Source organism: Ranitomeya variabilis, chromosome 5 (assembly GCF_051348905.1).
Source record: "Ranitomeya variabilis isolate aRanVar5 chromosome 5, aRanVar5.hap1, whole genome shotgun sequence".
Lineage (NCBI taxonomy): Eukaryota > Metazoa > Chordata > Amphibia > Anura > Dendrobatidae > Ranitomeya > Ranitomeya variabilis.
The window spans coordinates 642487973-642506724 of record NC_135236.1 but is presented as its reverse complement, the minus strand read 5'-3'; the positions used below and the strand labels follow the sequence as shown (position 1 = coordinate 642506724).

At 42.7% G+C, this 18752-nt stretch overlaps 1 protein-coding gene across 2 annotated transcripts in view; it reads left to right on the top strand.

Moving 5' to 3' along the window:
- The window catches only part of LOC143773986 (leukotriene C4 synthase-like), a 58364-nt gene that overhangs the window by 25840 nt on the left and 13772 nt on the right, over nucleotides 1-18752 (top strand). For both annotated transcript variants that reach the window (XM_077261283.1, XM_077261282.1), the window contains exons 4-5: nucleotides 5067-5137; nucleotides 17824-17905. In XM_077261283.1, coding sequence (XP_077117398.1) covers nucleotides 5067-5137; nucleotides 17824-17905 — 153 coding nt within the window. The remainder of the gene's footprint in view (nucleotides 1-5066; nucleotides 5138-17823; nucleotides 17906-18752) is intronic.

Below are 18752 nucleotides of genomic sequence, written 5' to 3'. Positions count from 1 at the left end.
CTCTCTCTTCCCACTGCCCTGTGGCATTGGCATATGAGATAATAAGGGGTTAATGTCACCTTGCAAGGTGACATTAAGCCTGGTAAATAATGGAGAGGTGTCAATAAGACACCTATCCTTCATTAATCCAATAGTCTGAAAGGGTTAAAAATACACACACACATTAAAAATAAAGTCTTTTAATGAAATAATTAAACACTCAGGTTTTACATTTTTACTGCACGCTCGATCCAAGCAAAGCCCTCGTTCTTCTGTAAAAAAAAAATCCAAAATAAAAAAACGATATCCCATACCTGTCCGCTGTACAGTCAAGTTCCACGCTGTAAATCCATCTCAAGGGGTTAATTAGTTTACAACCTGGAGCGGTGGTAATGCTACTGGCTGGGCTGTAAACCACGGAGGAATGAATGACAAGCTGACTGCGCAGCCTCCACATTATGCAATGATTTACTGTATGTAAACCATGTCTCATATCCTGTCGGGTTCTGCACTGATTTTACAGAACCCGACAATTGAATTATCAGCTATTCTGATATCTAACTCTCTATGAAATATATATATCTATTAGTGATGAGCGAGTGTACTCGTTGCTTGGGTTTTCCCGAGCACGCTCGGGTGAGCTCCGAGTATTTATGACTGCTCGGAGATTTAGTTTTCATCAAGGCAGCTGAATGATTTACAGCTATTAGCCAGCTTGATTACATGTGGGGATTCCCTAGCAACCAGGCACCCCCCACATGTACTCAGCCTGGCTAGTAGCTGTAAATTATTCAGCTACCTTGATGAAAACTAAATCTCCGAGCAGTCATAAATACTCGGAGCTCACCCGAGCGTGCTCGGGAAAACCCAAGCAACGAGTACACTCGCTCATCACTAATATCTACCTATACTATGTGTAGACATTTATTTTAGCTATTCTATTCTAACCTGTCAGTGTGATTTTACTGTACATCGCACTGAAATGCCGGATTTTCTATAGAACACCGGTGCGTATTTCTCGCCAATCACACTGATGATCCGTGTGGTGTGCGAGTTTTTCTCGCACCCATAGACTTTCATTGGCGATTCTCGGCCGAGATATGCTGAAAATCAGAGCATGCTGCGATTTCCCTCCAACGTATGATACGAGCGAGAAAATATCGGATGATGGGAACTGCCCCATAGATTAACATTGGTCCGAGAGCTATGCGATTTTATTATCGCATAGCACTCGTCCATATTACGCTCTTGTGTGACTCCGACCTTAGAAGCACAGTAGCAGCATTTACGCTACATGTGAACAAGGCCTAAATGTCCAAACAAAACGGATGTGATTTCGTGAAATCTCCCCCTTCTGTGCAACTACAGAAGTTGCTGAGCTCTGTGGTTTTGGTACATTTTTTCTCTACAGGTTTGTTCTGAAAAAAAAACCATGCATGAATAAAAAAAAATGCTGCTGCATTCTTAAGTGCAGAATCAAAGCTTTTCTGTACTATTAAAAAAGCGTTAAAAATGCAGATTCACATCTGCTAGAAAAACACATCAAATATGGGGGAAAATGCATAAAAGAAACATGCAATAAGCTGAGAAGATTGTTATTGCATTTTGTGGTGAGGACATCTTCAGAAAAAAAGCAGTATTTTCGCTACATGTGAACATGGCCTCAGTGTTACATTTTTTATTATGGGTTTAATAAAGAAAAAATATTATAATCATGCCATTTTTTTACGCCATTTACTGATCCCTGTAGATAATTTAGTCACTGTGATTGTGCAGGTTGTTATGATTACAGGGACACCAAATATGTCTTTTATTTGCTGATTTGTGATGTTTATTGATTTTTTAAAAAGCGCATTAAAAATGACAATATTTTAAGTGGATTTCACTTTTTTTTCAGTAATTTTATAGGATAAAAAAACTTTTATTCTCTCTAGAATACAAATACATTGGAGTGTATTTCTATGTACAATGTATCAGTACAATCTGCCTGTGGAGTCAGAGCCTGCAATACAGATCAAGTACACAAAATTCTACCCACTACATCATCAGAACTCGTGGCTCACTTGCTTTAGCTTGTACCTGTAATGATGAGGTTTGTGGGTTTAATTACAGGGCAAACGCACAAAAAAATTTATATATTTTTTTGTAATTGCTTTTTATTATTTTTAGCAGTTGTATAGGAACAAAAAAAATCTGTCTTTTTCTTCACGTCAGTATACAGGGAGCATAAAAATACATTGCAGTTTACGACATATCTCTATGTACAGTACATACATAATCTGCTTCTGGGTTCAGTGCCTGTTATACAGGTCAAGATTACCAAATTCTCCTATGTTTATCACTATGGGCTGTAGCTCATAAATAAAGCTGCTGCCTATGAGTCCCGGGGAGAACGATCATAGGAAAAGAAGTAGTGGATATTATAATTTAAAGGGGATATCTGGGACTTAAAAAAAGGCATGTAACCGAGGCAATTACCTGCCTGTTGTACTTGGTGCCGGTCATTGACCGCTCCTGCCAGAGATTCAGCTGCTCCCTGTCAACTGAGCAGCAGTTTCTCTTCCTGTTGACAGGGCGGGACTACTGGTTTCATCCTGATTGACAGCTGGCTTCCCCAATTAGGCAGCGGAGAGCCAGCTATGACACCAGTAGTCCTGCTCTGTCAACAGGAAGACAAAGTGCTGCTCTGTTGACGTGACATCAGCAGAAGTTTGTGACCACTCTGTGCCAGCAGAGAACACTGGCCGGGCACAGCAGGCAGGTAGGTAGCAGCTGCCTGCCTGTTAGTGATTAGGCACTTTTGTAATTTTTCTAAAGTCCCAGATATCCCTTTTAATTTATCCACTGAGTAGAGAAGCGGTCCTGCCCTCAGAGGAGGAGCTACGGAGCAATGAAGACATCGGCGAGAGGTAAGTAATTAGAAGACCCAGACAAAGCTCTGATGTGTCGGGACAGGTGGATTGAGCCCTCAGAGCTGGATAGTCCTGTTGAATCTGGGGACATGTTGGGAGCTATGCATCTATGTTGCAGAGATATTAGCTTGTAAAATTTAGAATCTAATTCATGCTAAGACCAATGGGATATTACTAAAGATTCTTGTATGTGGGTGTGTAATTTTCCTATGCATGTTAGTAAATCAAAATCAGGAGGCATCAAGCCATGTTTTTGTCTGTGTGAGACATGACAGAGCCCTGTTCTCACTGCTGGTATCTACTGCGTAAAGCAGAGCTGTCTGTCATCATAAACACCTCTTGCAGCCTTCATCTCACAGCAGTGGATGTGGGAGGAGGAGGAGTAGAGTAGACCTGACAGTGCCCTGAGATGAAAGTTGGAAGTGTTTGTAATGACACACAGCTCTGATCTACAACCCAGCTTGTAATCACAGTGGGCGCTGGCAGTGAGATCAGTGATGAGAGCAGGGCTGTGTGTAATTACCCGTCTCTCACAAAAAAAAAGATTCTGACTTTCTCTAAGGGAGTGTTCTTTTTTTCACCCTGCATGATAACTTCTCCTCATCATTGGTTACGCAGGGGAAAAAGTACACACCTCCAAAGAAGAATCTCTGCTACAGCCTTCTGGGGCTTATCATAAGTTAGAATCTAACTTTATGAGTTATGAACTACGTTTTTTTATGCTCAAGTGGACATTACCAGAGACTTGCATGGGGGTGTGTACATCTTCCTCTTTCTGACATTTTCAATCAAAAATAGGCAGCAACGTACTGTGAGAGGAAGAACATGCTCCCACAATAGCTGAGAACAGGCTCTGTGTGATACATGTATTGACAAGTAGTCTGTTCACCTCACTGCAGTGTGATGACATGTGCTGGAGCACAGCAGACCTGAGTGTGATGAACGGACAACTTTTATTTCTCATCCCACCAAGGACAACAGCTGCAAGGAATTTGTATGTTCTCACTGTGTGCAAACCGTAAAGCGCTGCGGAATATGTTAGCGCTATATAAAAATACAGCTTATCTCTGGCAGTCAGTGTGGGGGGAGGGGCAGGGCTGCCGAGTTGAGTCTCATTATGAACACTTCTAGTAACTGTCCTCTTAGGTTTCACATTAGCCACGGAGGGCTGCGTACTTCCTCCGTTAAGCTCCGCCTACTTCCACACTTCTTCAGTTTAGCCCCGCCTACTTCTGCATGCATCCTGTGTACCTATCTTTAACATTGGGTACGCAGGACATGTGATGTATGCGGATGCGTCGTTTTGACGTGCCTGCCGAGCGCACAGAAACGCAACATGCTGGAAAGAGAGGCATTAGAGGTTTTTGTAATGAGACTCAATTGTGCAGTGCTGCACTTTCCCCACACGGACTGCTGGAGATGAAAGCTTAAAACTGTCAGTTAATCACACTCGGGTCTGCTGTGCACCAGCAAATGTCATTACTCTGCAGTGAGGAGAGCAGACTGTGCCATTATGTGTCACGCTGAGCCTACTGTAAGCTATTGTGGGGCCATGTTCTTCTTCTTTCCCCAATGTGTTTCTGCCTAAACATTGATCAGTCAGAAGAAGGAAGAAGTACAAGGCCTCAGTGAAATCTCTCTGAAACAAAAAACCTCTTTAAGTGCCGATTACTTTGATTGCTAATATCTCCACAACGGAAAGGCGAGATGAAAAAAAAAGAAGTTTGAACCTGCTCGGCAACCCCTATTACATCATGAGTCTAGTTCAACATGAAAAATTTGGTGAAAGGTCCTCTTAAACAACCAATTCAATTCAAAATCCCTAATCGTTTTGTGCATGCAGCTCCTTTAGACATCTATGTGCCTCCATGGTAACAGACTACAGTCTGATCTTACAGACTACAAACCCCTACCTGTACCAAACCCTGTACCGAACCCATTTTTTTTTCTTTTGTCTGATTCTACAGTCACTTTGCCTTCATTCTATTCAATAAATGTTATTAATTTTTCAAAATTTTATAAAAAAAAAAAAATAGATAAAACTAGGTATAGAGGAACATCCTGTATGTAGCTTACTTTTAGTTAGTTAGCAGCAAGCAGAGATATTATAATAGTGTGGAAACATTTTCTCTATTAGATTATGCTCAGCTATTTCTATTGATCTCCTCTTTGCAGGGTTAATTGCACAGAATATTTCCCGCTGTTCGTTTCTCTGCTCTGGCTGTCTGGGATCTTCTTCCATCAAGGTGAGATAAGTGTCACTAAGCCGTCTCCATCTATAAATACTATGGCTATAAATACAGGCCGACATGCCAGCTCCTTATTATAGTTCCCTGCTGCTGAGCATCTGATCCCTGCACATCTGATACATGTCAATGGAAAGAAGGAAATCTTCTATTCTCTGGTGTCCGACGTTGTATATACGGAAGTGTTTTCTCGTAGAAACATTGACTGTATGGAAAAATACCTCCAAATGTTAAGTATCTGATGGATCCAAATGGACATTGATTGACTTCACGACACGGTCAATTTCCGTTTTTGCGTTTTTGTTCTTTGCTCCCCTTCTTCCCAGAACCATAACCTTTTTTTTATTTTTCTGTTCACATAGATATGAGGGCTTGGTTTTTTTGCAAGATGATTTGTACTTTTGAATGACAGCATTCATTTGACCACATAATGTACTGGAAAATGGGGAAAAAAAATCCAAATTGTAAAAAAACGTAATTTTGAAATAGTTTTTTGGGAATTGTTTTTACAGTGTACATTCTGTGGTAAAAATGACTAGACAATATGATTCTCCTCATCAGCGCGATTACGGCGATACCAAACATGTCCAGTATTTTTATTATTTTAGCTTTGAAAAAAAAAGACCTAAAGTTTTAGAAAAAAATGTTTGGGTTGTGCCGCCATTTTCTGAATGTTTTTATTTTTTGGTTGATGAAGTCAAGTGAGGGCTTATTTTTAATGATACTATTATGATTTGATATATAGATTTGACGTTTGATCGCTTGCTGCAGTTTTTTTGTGGTATTGCAGAGACCCAAAAATGTAATTTTGGTATTCTTGATTTTTTTATCGTTTATGATGTTTACCTGTCAGATTGCTTATTTTTAATATTTTGATAGATCAGACTTTTCTGAATTTGGCGATACTTCATATGTGTATTTTTTACATTTCTAAATTATCTTTAATTGGGGGGGAAAGGGGTGTGAATTGAACTATTTTTTTTTTTGTGTGTTTTTCATATTTTTTCCTTTTTTTTTTGCTTTTAGGGGACTTGAAACTAATATCTATTTTCTATTCGGCTAAATTTCTTCACATAAAATAGAAATCTATGGATAAATGCCAGGGTTACGATTTTTATTTTAGACACCTTAGTCATTATCTTTTGTTAGTCATTAGTAGTCACAACATAAATGATTTACGATAAAAGACTGTAAATTCTAACAGGACTAACTGCATCAGTGAGAAATTGATGGGCAGCTCCTAGTGTGGAGCCATACTGCCTCCTAGTGGCAGATTGTCTTACCTACAATTTCCCATTAGTCTTCAAATCCGGGCTTCATGTAGTATTAATATGTCACACTCACTATATTTACCTCAGTACAGTTATTAGGGTTGAACAATTAATATAAATGTTCAATTCTCTAGTTGCCTACTCCTGGCCTAATGGATATTGATCATGTGCACTAAAGAAATACACCAGACACAGTCAGCTGTAACTCTCCTTGATCAAAGTGTGGCTCAGCTCCAAGAAGGGATTTTATTAGTGAAAACACAATGTTATATATCTCCTGTAAGGGGGGCTCGGTTAGTTCTAAAATGGGAGTGATCGGATGTATTCCATTGGTTAGTGGGTTGGGCATGAGCAAGTCCATGGGCGGATCCATGAGGTCATCTAGGTGGGTTGGTCCGTGAGGTCATCAGAGTGGGCGTCGCTGTGGGTGGATCCATGAGGTCATCAGTGTGGGCGTCGTCTTGGATACCAGACCGCATGGTCTGCTAAAACAGGAAATGGCAGCCATCTTCACTGTCTTCATTGTTCATCAGACCGCATGGCTCTGGTATAGGAGATGGCAGCCATCTTAAGTGTCTTACTTTGTCTGAGGAAAACTTATGTAAGGTTAAACAATACATGTTATAGGTTGCTTTCCTCAATTACCTTATGTGTTGAGGTTAATTAAGTATTTGATCTTATGGCTCTCCTCAACAGTCCCCCCTAAATACTTTATTAACCTTTTCTTTTATCTTGATCCCACCGTGGTTCCCTAACCCATCGATGTTAAGTGTTATTATGACATCAGAGGCTTCATGACAATATGGATGCTATAGACACCAGATAATGTGTGACCAATTATGGGTATACTGAGGAGGTATATCGGAGCGTGTTACCAGTGTCCTCGGGACTTCCCAACCTGCTGGATCTATTACTCTCCAATCTCCCATCTCCATGGTTACTTACAGTAAAATACATATGTGACTAACCCTGTTGTACACATCCTAGATCTGACCGTCTTGCCCGGGAGGGGGAATTGGAGTTTTCACCAGTTTGAGACAAGTTTTCCCTTGTGGAAAACCTCCCTTTGTAGCTGGACTTTGACAAGCAGGTCAGATCCTACTCTGTCCCTAACTGTCTAACAAGTTTACAATGTGAGAGATGGATCCAGGAGGCGCTCAGCAACCCTGACTGAAGTAGGAGTAGTCAGGAGCACTTGGTAGGGACCCTCAAATCTCGACTCCAGGAATGTCTTTCTGATGAACGTCTTTACCAGCATGTAGTCACCAGGTTAGAAAGTATGGGTACCGTCACTGGAATCTGGACCTGAAATGGATGATAAAACTTGTACATGTGTTATTGACAGTTCTTTAGTAACAACAATTACATATTTTACAAGAGTATCACTTCCTAAGGCTAGCTGTTGTGGAAAATATTGACCCAATCTTGGAGGCCCCCTAAAAAGAATCTCGTATGGTGTGAGTTTGGTGGGACCCCTTGGAGTGTTTATGACTGAGTATAAGGCAACAGGCAAAATGTCTGTCCAAGTCTGACCTCCTAACTGGCTTTCAGTATTTTATTTTTGAAGGCGTCATTCAGTCTTCCTACTTTCCCTCTGCTCTGGGGTTGATATGGAGTATGTAAACCCAAATAACCAATGTTCATAGTTCCTTAGACAGTGCTGCAATGAATGCGGGTACTTGGTCACTCTCAATTACCTCTGGGACCCCATATCTGCAGACTACTTCAGTCACCAGTCTCTTAACAGTCACTCTGGCTGTCATGTTGGTTACTGGATAGGCTTCGGGCCATCCTGAGAACATGTCAATCACTACCAGTACATACTCGCACTTCCCTACTTTTGGCATTCGAATGTGGTCAATCTGAATTCTCTGAAAGGGATAAAGTGGTTTAGCCAAATGTTTCTGAGTAACTTTCTGAGGTGGTGCTGGATTGCATGCTGCACACACAAGGCAGGACTTGCAATATTTTTGGGTGACAGTAGAAATCCCAGGTGCCATGTAGGTCTTCCAAATCAGGTCATTCATCCGATTCTTGCCTCTGTGGGTGATACCGTGTGCCCATTCTGTCACTGAGGGGCACAGATTACGGGGTAGACAGACCTTTGTGTTCACCCTCCAGCCTCCATCTTCATCCTTTTTAGCTCCTCCTTCTTGCCATGACTTCTTTTCATCATCTGATGTCTTGATGTATATGGATAATCCTCATAAGAGAGGCTTTAGTCCCTTCTTCAGTGTCTTGTGACACGTACACCGCTGCTTTCTCTTTCCTAAATGGATCCACAGCATAGGTTTTTGCTGTTTTGTCAACAAAGAAGTTCCCCCTTGCTTCTGGAGAATCCAGTCTCCCGTGAGCTTTGATCTCAATCACTGCAACCTCTGAAGGTAGATTCAGAGCGACCACAAGTTCTTGCATGGTAGCAGCATGTTTTACAGGAGTTCCACTGGACATTAGGTATCCTCTGGCTGCCCAGATACTGCCGAAGTCATGAGCCACTCCAAAAGCGTATCTTGAATCCGTGTAGATGTTGACCACCTTCTCCGTCGCTTCCTGACAAGCCAACGTCAAAGCTTTAAGTTCCGCTTCTTGTGCAGACATGTGCGGTGGTAGCGATCCAGCTGAGATGACCTGGTCATGTGTAACCACGGCATATCCCGTATGGAATCTTCCTGTTTCATCTGCAAATCCGGAACCATCAGTGAAGAACGTCAGGTCAGCATGTGGGAGTGGGTCTTCAGACACGTTTTTCTTGGAGGCTGCTTCTTCCTGCATTTGTTCGAGACAGTCATGATCCTCTGAGTGTGTAGAGGCATCTTCTCCGAGAGCATCAGTATCATCATCCACATCCCCCCTGGAAAGAGGAAGCAGCGTGGACGGGTTGAGGATGGTGCAGCGGACAAGGGTGACATTATCCGGAATCAAGAGGGAACATTGGATTCTCATATGACGCTGTAGCGACAGGTGTTTAGGTTGAGTCTGGCCTAGAATAGCTTTTATGTCGTGTGGAGCCATTAAGAGAACCGGATGTCCTAAGATGATATCAGAAGTTTTGTCCAGAAGCATGTGTGCAGCATGAACAGCTCTGAGGCAAGTCGGGGAAGCTTGAGACACAGAGTCCAGGCGGGCAGAGTAGTAGCCGATTGGTCTTGTTCTTCCCCCATGTTTTTGTGCTAGGACTCCGGAAGCATGTCCTGCTACTTCACTGACAAACAAGTAAAAAGGTAGTTGATAATTTGGAATTCCAAGAGCTGGTGCAGACTGTATGGCCTGTTTAAGAGCGTAGAAAGCTTCCACGGATTTAGTACATAGTGGAAACGCTGACGTCTTGAGGTCATCGTACAATGGCTGCATCAGCTTTGAGGCATCTGGAAACCTTTGGCAACAATAATAATTGATAGGTCAGCCAACTCATCCGAGGCCCTTGTCTTAGGTTCTTGGCAGAACTCAACACCAGAGTCCCATGTCTCGTCATGCTCCTGTAGAAAGGCATTGGCTGTTTTTCTGGATCTAGAACTTGGTTCAACAGAGTAGCAGCGTGCCGGGGTGTAAACTTGACACAGATGGTGGGCTCCTCAGACATGAGCATTGGCACTGTTGGCGGTGGCACCTGAGGCGGGAGTAGAGATGGCACCGGGAGTGCAGATGTAGTCCCTTGTGTATGAGGAGCCGGAGGAGGTAACAGTCCTGGAATGAGGGGCTCTATTTGGGCAGCTCCAGTATCATGGTGTGGGCTCCAGGTGACGCAGGCAGTCTTAAAAGCTTTTAACAGTCCTGTCCTCATTAATGCGAGTTATTGCTGCACGAAGTTGTTGAGCACTAACGTCTGGATGAATAGGGTCATAAGTAGGGGTCACAGTGTGTATGATCATTCTACATGGAAGATTGCCAGCTTTAGTCACCGCTATGTCCCCAACAGCTATCTGACCACGTGACTCAACAATGATATGACTGTCAGCTTGAATAGTCGCCCCTCCTGCTTCCACTATAGCTCTAGCTACACCTCCATTGTGCTCTAACCGAGAATTGGCAGCATTAACAATAGCGTCTGTCTCCATTGTTGTTATGTCACCCTTTCCCACCACTAACAAGGGTCCCTCAGGAAGTTCTTTTTCAAAAATAGGTTGCCAACATTCCCTCCCCTTTGTGCTTCCTGTGCTATTGGTATCCCCCTCCCACATTGAGCCCCCCCCTTGATACAGTCGCCACCGTCCCATACAGGTGTGCGCTTGGCTGCGAGACAGCCTGTGAGGTACTGGGCATAGGGTTATGTAGGCTGCGTGAGAGTGCTGTTGTGGAAGCATTGGGAGGAGAGGCCGCTGCTTGGAGCATCTCATGTGGGTGTGCGGCTAAATTGGCAGTGGAAGTGACAGTAGAAAGGGTAGGTGCTGGGGACGATCCAGGTGGGAGGACTGCTGGATTCACAACAGGAGTGATAGGGGAAAGGGTTGGTGCCCCATTGGAAACACTGAGATAGGAAACATGGGTAAAGCCTTTTATTTCCTGAAGGAATATAGTATTGGCCATCAGTGGTCATTACTGGGTAACAAGGATTTGGTGATGTGGCGTGTAGCCTTAATCTGAGATGTTCACCACCAGGAGCAGCACATTCGCCATCCCCAACATGGCTGCCATCTGAATTACATTTGCCATCCACAAGATGGCCGCTATCAGAATTATATTTACCACCACCAAGATGGCCGCCGTCAGAATTATATTTACCACCACCAAGATGGCCGCCGTCACATTTAGCACCTGGCTCTGGGCCACCATTTTGGCTGCTATCACATTTAACACATTGGCCATTAACAAAATGGCCACCATTACATTTACCACATGGCTCTGAGCCACCATTTTGGCTGCTATTACATTTAACACATTGGCCATTAACAAAATGGCGACCATTACATTTACCACATGGCTCTGAGCCACCATTATACGGTGGTGGCCGCTCACAGGATATATTTTTGTAATACACATAGGTCAAAACTCTACCTCTTTTTTTCCTTTCCTCCTCTATCCAATTTCCAATTTTTCCTTTTTTTTTTTTTTTTTTTTTTTATACAGACTTTCAGAGACTCTTTCTCCTGCCCTAGCAATAGACAACAATCCATTATCTTCCAGGATACCTTTTCTTTCTTTCTTTTTTTTTTTTTTTTCTAAGACAATCTTCCACTCCAGGGGCTGTAACCATCCCCCTTCTGGCATTCCACACAATTTCCACTAGTGTGCATGAGTCTAACTTGCCATCTGAATTTGGCTTAGTGCCCATACGGCAGAACTGCATTAATTTCTCCATCTTTCTATAGATATACAGTATATATATATCTATCTATCAAGATAACAAACACCAAACAGACAATAAGACGGGGGAGATGACTCAAACCTGAGATTCTAAAGGGAACTGAGTCTGCAGTACCCAGTTCCTATTGCTTCTTGTCACGTGGTCCCTGTCTGACTTCCGTGCTCCGTACTTTACAAACCAATTATTCCCTACTTTGTCAAATTGCTCCCTAACTTACCGGTCCCCGTGCAGAGTCAACTCACTCGATGTCACGGGGCAAAAAAAGAAAAACTATAAATTTAATTGGCCCAAACTGAGCCAACTCGCTCCAAGTTTCAATGAGCCGCTACACAATTTATTATGCCCGAACTGAGCCAATTCGCTCCAAGATTTACCGGGTCCCCCTAGGCCGAGTCAATCACTCAAGGTCCTAGTCCTCATGTACAGAACTGAAAATCTTATCACAGGCGACAACCGTATACCACAGACAAAAATTATTTTTCTACACTTGCTTGCTTTCCTTCTCTATAAAAAAAAACCTGCTTATCCCGTTCTACCACATGCTTTTCTTTCTGTAAACAAACCTGTTTATTCTTTCCTAGTAACCTGCTTTGTTCCAAACACAATGCTTTTCTTTAACTACCAGTCATACCCCTCTGTAAAAACCAGTTTTTCTTGTTTTATCACTTGCCTCTAGCCCCCTGTAAACACTTGCTTTGACTTTCTTTCTTAGAAACCTGCTTTGTCTGTCCTTACACAATACTTCTCTTCTTTTCTATTTGTCATCTCCCCTCTTCACAACATGTAACAGGCAGTAGGCAACTAAAACGTGACGGTTCTTGCAATTAAATGACCAGCAGCGGAGATACCCTTTCTGCCGTCTTACAGATACCAAGAGAACCGGACACGGTCAGGCAATCTGCACAGGATACCCCGAAAGACACAGGTAAAGACTACAGATTATAAAAATCAGCAGACTTACCGTGTTCTGTTAAGGAGTTGATCAGTCTCCAGGTTCGGGGTACTCAGTGCATCCAGCCGTTCCACTCGCCGGTTTTACAGGGTTCAGGGCTCTTCCTCTGCTGGCCCCAGGTTGGGCGGCCAAATATTAGGGTTGAACAATTAATATAAATGTTCAATTCTCTAGTTGCCTACTCCTGGCCTAATGGATATTGATCATGTGCACTAAAGAAATACACCAGACACAGTCAGCTGTAACTCTCCTTGATCAAAGTGTGGCTCAGCTCCAAGAAGGGATTTTATTAGTGAAAACACAATGTTATATATCTCCTGTAAGGGGGGCTCGGTTAGTTCTAAAATGGGAGTGATCGGATGTATTCCATTGGTTAGTGGGTTGGGCATGAGCAAGTCCATGGGCGGATCCATGAGGTCATCTAGGTGGGTTGGTCCGTGAGGTCATCAGAGTGGGCGTCGCTGTGGGTGGATCCATGAGGTCATCAGTGTGGGCGTCGTCTTGGATACCAGACCGCATGGTCTGCTAAAACAGGAAATGGCAGCCATCTTCACTGTCTTCATTGTTCATCAGACCGCATGGCTCTGGTATAGGAGATGGCAGCCATCTTAAGTGTCTTACTTTGTCTGAGGAAAACTTATGTAAGGTTAAACAATACATGTTATAGGTTGCTTTCCTCAATTACCTTATGTGTTGAGGTTAATTAAGTATTTGATCTTATGGCTCTCCTCAACACAGTGAGACGGTTACTGAACTAAAGTAGCCGTCTCCTCAAGACAACTTTTCTGATTTCCATGGCTCAGATTTCTTTAACCCTTTTCATGCAATCAGCTGTCATAGATGAGGGAGCTGCATGTAGCTATTCATTTCCCCTCCAGTGGCCTCATGTGTAACATATGGACCATGTAATACATGAACTTGTTGGCTCCTCACCAATCTGGACAGAGTGGTTCCAGAGGATCCTGTTCACCCCTGTCCTTGCACATAGTTTGCTAATTTTTTCTTTTAAGCGTAAAATGCTTCATCCTTCCTTGTTCACTTGGGGAAAGCAGTGACCTCAAAGATAGGGCTCCTGTGATGTATTTCTAGTCTATATGTAAACGTGCCTGGGTGAGGGACTCCTTTTCCACGCCCCAGAACGTTACAGAAAAATGGGGGTCGACTCTGGCGTGTGTGTCTGATGCTATTGTTACCGTGGAAACTTCTCTGCTCCTCTGGCCCTCCGCACATTGCGTGGCCCCACAAACGGAGAACCACCACAGTCCATAAAATGAAACTAACGGTTGTAAAAACACACAGCAGAAAACAGGAATTGTTGATATTGTTCTTTAAGCGACGTGACATGTCTCCAGCCTTCATATTCACAGTTGGTGAGACTTTTCACAAACAGGGTTAGGGACTTCCAATCTTCCCAGCTTAAAATGACGCTTCAGCTGCACCTTCCTGCATTCTCTATCTTCAGCCCACTTTTCAGGAACCACATAAATGAAGAGCCTGTTGCTACCTCCTTTACTGTATGTTTCCCCAGTCTCGTCGACTTGTCTCTTCTCGAACCCACAGCTCTCAAGACATGGCTGACGCTTCCTATTCCCATAAGCCCATAGGGACTCTCACAAAGTGGCTGATCAAACGTTCCCTTCTCCAACTCCCTTGCTTAGAGTATTCTCATACCTCCCAACCATCCCGGATCCAGCGGGACTGTCCCGATTTTGACAGTCAGCCCTGCGATCCCGGGCGGGACATTAGTTGTCCCGCAGTGGTTGGGAGGTGTGCATGCAATATCAGCCGGTCAGCCTCATCCCCACACCCGCAGAGCAGCCTGAGCACAGCACGCCACAAATTGGCTGCTCCCTGCTCACAGGAGAGGAGGACCTATTCTACGGACACAAATGGAGCTCTTCCAGCTGTTCCCTTTTCTTACTTCCACAGTTGTCTCTGTTGTTTTCTTCTCTCTCACACACAGACATTCTGGCACAATTTACTTAGGCCAGAGCGTGCTCACTTCTTTCCTTATCAGAACTAGATTCTCAACTCTGAGCGCTATTACTACAGCAATGAACGGCTCAATACCACTCGCTGCTACATACAGATTATCAGCCACATCTAAGAGGCAGTCAGTTCTGATGAAGCTCCATATGTAGGACCAAAATGTTAACAACTATAAGGATTGCCAAATAAATTTGTTTTCTTACATTGAAACTTCCCAAGTGACAAGTGTTTCTATTACACGATTCACTAACCCACAATCCCCAATCCTCATCCCCAAGCAGGGCCGGCCTTACAGTTAACCCTGTCTATACTACTGACAGGAACTGCAGCAACAGAAAGATATCTCTTAAATATAATACAGTACAGTAACACGTGTAAAATATATTTTCATACATGTAACCACCAGGGACTTTCAGAGAGTTGAACGCCATTCTCACCACTCTCACATATAGGCTGTTGTGAATTCTGCTCTTGGGTTCCCTCTGGTGGTTGTTGGTGGTAATGCAGCTGTCCCTGGGTTGCAATCCTGGTCAGGTGTCTCTGCTGATTGCAGCTCTGACTGGGCTATTTAGGTGTGCAGGATTCATTAGTCATTGCCAGTTGTCCATTGTTCTTGGAGGTTTTGCATCTCTGTCTGGTTCCTCCTGCCCTGCTGCCAAATTCAGCAAAGATAAGTGTCTGGTTTTGTTTCTGCAGCACACATGCAGTGTGCTTTACAATTCAGTGCTTTTCATTGTTTTTCTTAGTCCAGCTTTGACTGTGTTTGGATTTATTCAGTCAAGTTGGATTCTCAGGAGATGCAGATATACATTCCATGTCTTTAGTTAGATGGTGGAATTTTTGTATTATCTGCTGTGGATATTTTTAGGTTTTAATACTGACCGCTTAGTATTCTGTCCTATCCTTTTCTATTTAGCTAGATTGGCCTCTTTTGCTAAATCCTGTTTTCCGCCTGTGTGTGTCTTTCCTTTTATACTCACAGTCAATATTTGTGGGGGGCTGCCTATCCTTTGGGATTCTGCTCTGAGGCAAGATAGAATTCCCATTTCCTTCTATAGGGGTATTTAGTCCTCCGGCTGTGTCGAGGTGTCTAGGCTGTGTTAGGTACACTCCACGGCTACTTCTAGTTGCGGTGTCAGTTTAGGGATTGCGGTCAGTATAGGTTCCACTTTCTCCAGAGAAAGTCCATGCGGCTCCAAGGTCACCAGATCATAACAATAGGCTATGTTCACATGTTAGGTTTTTGCTGCATTTTTTTCAGTTGAGTTTTACAGTACCAGCAAAGCTTATGAGATTTCAGAAATCACATGCACACAAATTGGTTTTATTTTCCAGACTCATTTGGAAAACTGCTTCGTTTTTAAAAACTGCAGCATGTCACTTATTTCAGCGGTTTTCAGCATTTTTGCAGTGATTTTTCACCCATAGGAAACATTTAGTAAGTGAAAAAAGTATGTACAGCAGTATGTGAAATCCATTTATTTTTGTGATTTTCCCAAGTTTAAACCATAATATTTTGGTGATTATGGCAGTTGAGAATGGCATTTGAGATTAATACAATTTAATTTAATTAGTGATGTGCAAAAAAACTAAACATTGGCCGACCAAGGTGTGAAAGTAAACAGTGTCCTACGAACTCAATGCTCTGCCAATGTCTTAGGTAAACTATTCCCGACCAGTTCACCTTCCCCTCCTGTTACATTTGTAATTGTACATTTTTTCATGAACTCGTGTGAATATTTTTGTTCAGAATAGTCACTATTTTTTCAGACATAAAACTCTTTTTCCACTAAACAATTTGATCAAATTGCCCTTTTTTCCAAAAATGGTTTTATGGTTTCACATATGTCTTGCATTGGTGACCTGTGTTCATGCTTCTGTGGTAAAAGCAATCCTGAAAAACGCCAAAAAAAAAAAAAAATGCAGCAAAGCCTCCTCCTAAGCAGCTTCTTTACTGCCAGAAAAAAATCTCAGCAAAAATGCAACGTATGAACATAACCATACAGTTAAAAATGCAGACAGCAGGGGTCACATATGCAAGAATAGAAACCTCTTAAAGCGCACCTGTCCTATCACGTAAACTTGTAGAAAACCATGGTCTTGCTGTCTTTATACCTCACAAGTTAAAACTGCTTTTGATGCACATTTCAGTCTATGTCCAGGAGCTGTCCCGATTCTCATACTCGTAAACTTGCTATCAACTCAACATGTCGTTATCCAATAACTTTGCTTGCCTATGTATGCCAGACTAGAAGCCAATCAGATTGTACTGTGGTGCTTAGAGGGTGATCACATGATGGGCTTTTCTTCATGATGCACATACGTGGCTAAAATGTCCTGTAATTCTCCCAATTTTCATGCTCTGTAACTTGCCAGCTACTCTTTTTGAATGGATGATTCCTCTTCAGCATCATTCTGCCAGCACTTTAAGTGTTGGAACTTCCTTTCCCATACTTCTCAGCATATCATTATTCAATAACTCGGCTCCCTCATGCATGCATTTATGTCTAGCAATTTAACAACACATAGAGGAGCTGGGTTTTCCAGTGTTGAAGCCCCTCAAAGTGTATTGTAGCTCTTAGGCCGGGATCACACATGTGAGAAATACGTCCGAGTCTCGCATGGTAATACCCGGCACTGTCGCCGTCTCTCTGGAGCGGAGCGTGCGGCTCCATGTATTGCTATGCGGCCGCACGCTCCGCTCCTGAGTGACGGCGGCAGTTCCAGGTATTACAATGCGAGACTCGGATGTATTTCTCACAAGTGAGAAGGAGCTCTTAGAGGGGAATTCCATGATGGGCTTTTCTTTATGAACAGTGGTTAAAGGAGTAAAACATCATTTTACTAGCTAGAGCCTTTCTTTCAAAGCATTCTGTCTCATGTAGGGTTGTCCCGAGTGGTCTCTATGGTGGATAAAAGCCCTTGTAGGACATATTGTAAGTACAAGCAATGCAAGTGCTTCCAACAATCCACAGTTGTAAACTATAAAAAGTCATTAGCTCAGTTACTTAGTGGGTACATGGTAAATCTATCCCTCCAAAAACTAGAGTACCCATATTGGTTTACTTATGCATCGAAAGAGACAATACGAGAATATTAATTAAAGAGGCAGAATGCTATACAGTATGTACTCTCATTATTTTCTACGGCTAATCTACCTTTTGTGTTTTAGGCACAGCTGCGGCCTGTGGAGTTTTATACCTATTTGCTCGCTATCGCTATTTTACAGGTTACAGCGCTTCATCACAGGGCAGGTAATTGTAACGAAGTTCATATTATATACAGTACTAGCTGTACTACCCGGCTTCGCCCGGGTTAATGACTGCTGTTAGCAAAATAGAATGTGTTAACAAAAATTTATTCTGCACACAAAAACCACAAAACAAATAGATAGAAATGTAATTATTAAAAGGCAAAAACTAAGCAAATAGAAGCATTTCACAACATATATTAGCTTTGTTATACTGAGAATGTCTTTGTTGCCTATATTAACCAATCAGAGCTCAGGTTAATTAACTGTAGCAAAATAGAAGCTGAGCTGTGATTGGTTGCTATTGGCAGCCTGATAAATCCCCAGCCAACAGGAAGCCCTCCCCCCTGGCAGTATATATTAGCTCACACATACACATAATAGACAGGTCATGTGACTGACAGCTGCCGTATTTCCTATATGGTACATTTGTTGCTCTTGTAGTTTGCTTATTAATCAGATTTTTATTTTTGAAGGACAATACCAGACTTGTGTGTGTTTTAGGGCGAGTTTTATGTGTCAAGTTGTGTGTGTTGAGTTGCGTGTGGCGACATGCATGTAGCGACTTTTGTGAGATGAGTTTTGTGTGGCGACATGCGTGTAGCAACATTTTGTGTGTTGAGTTGCATGTGACAGGTTAGTGTAGCAAGTTGTGTGCAGCAAGATTTGTGCATGGCGAGTTTTGCGCGTGGCGAGTTTTATGTGTGGTGCATTTTGAGTATGTGCAAGTTTTGTGTGAGGCAACTTTTGCATGTGGTGCAACTTTTGTACATGTGGCAATTTTTCTGTGTGTGCAAGTTTTGCATGAGGTGAGTTTTCCATGAGGTGAGTTTTGCACGTGTGGCGAGTTT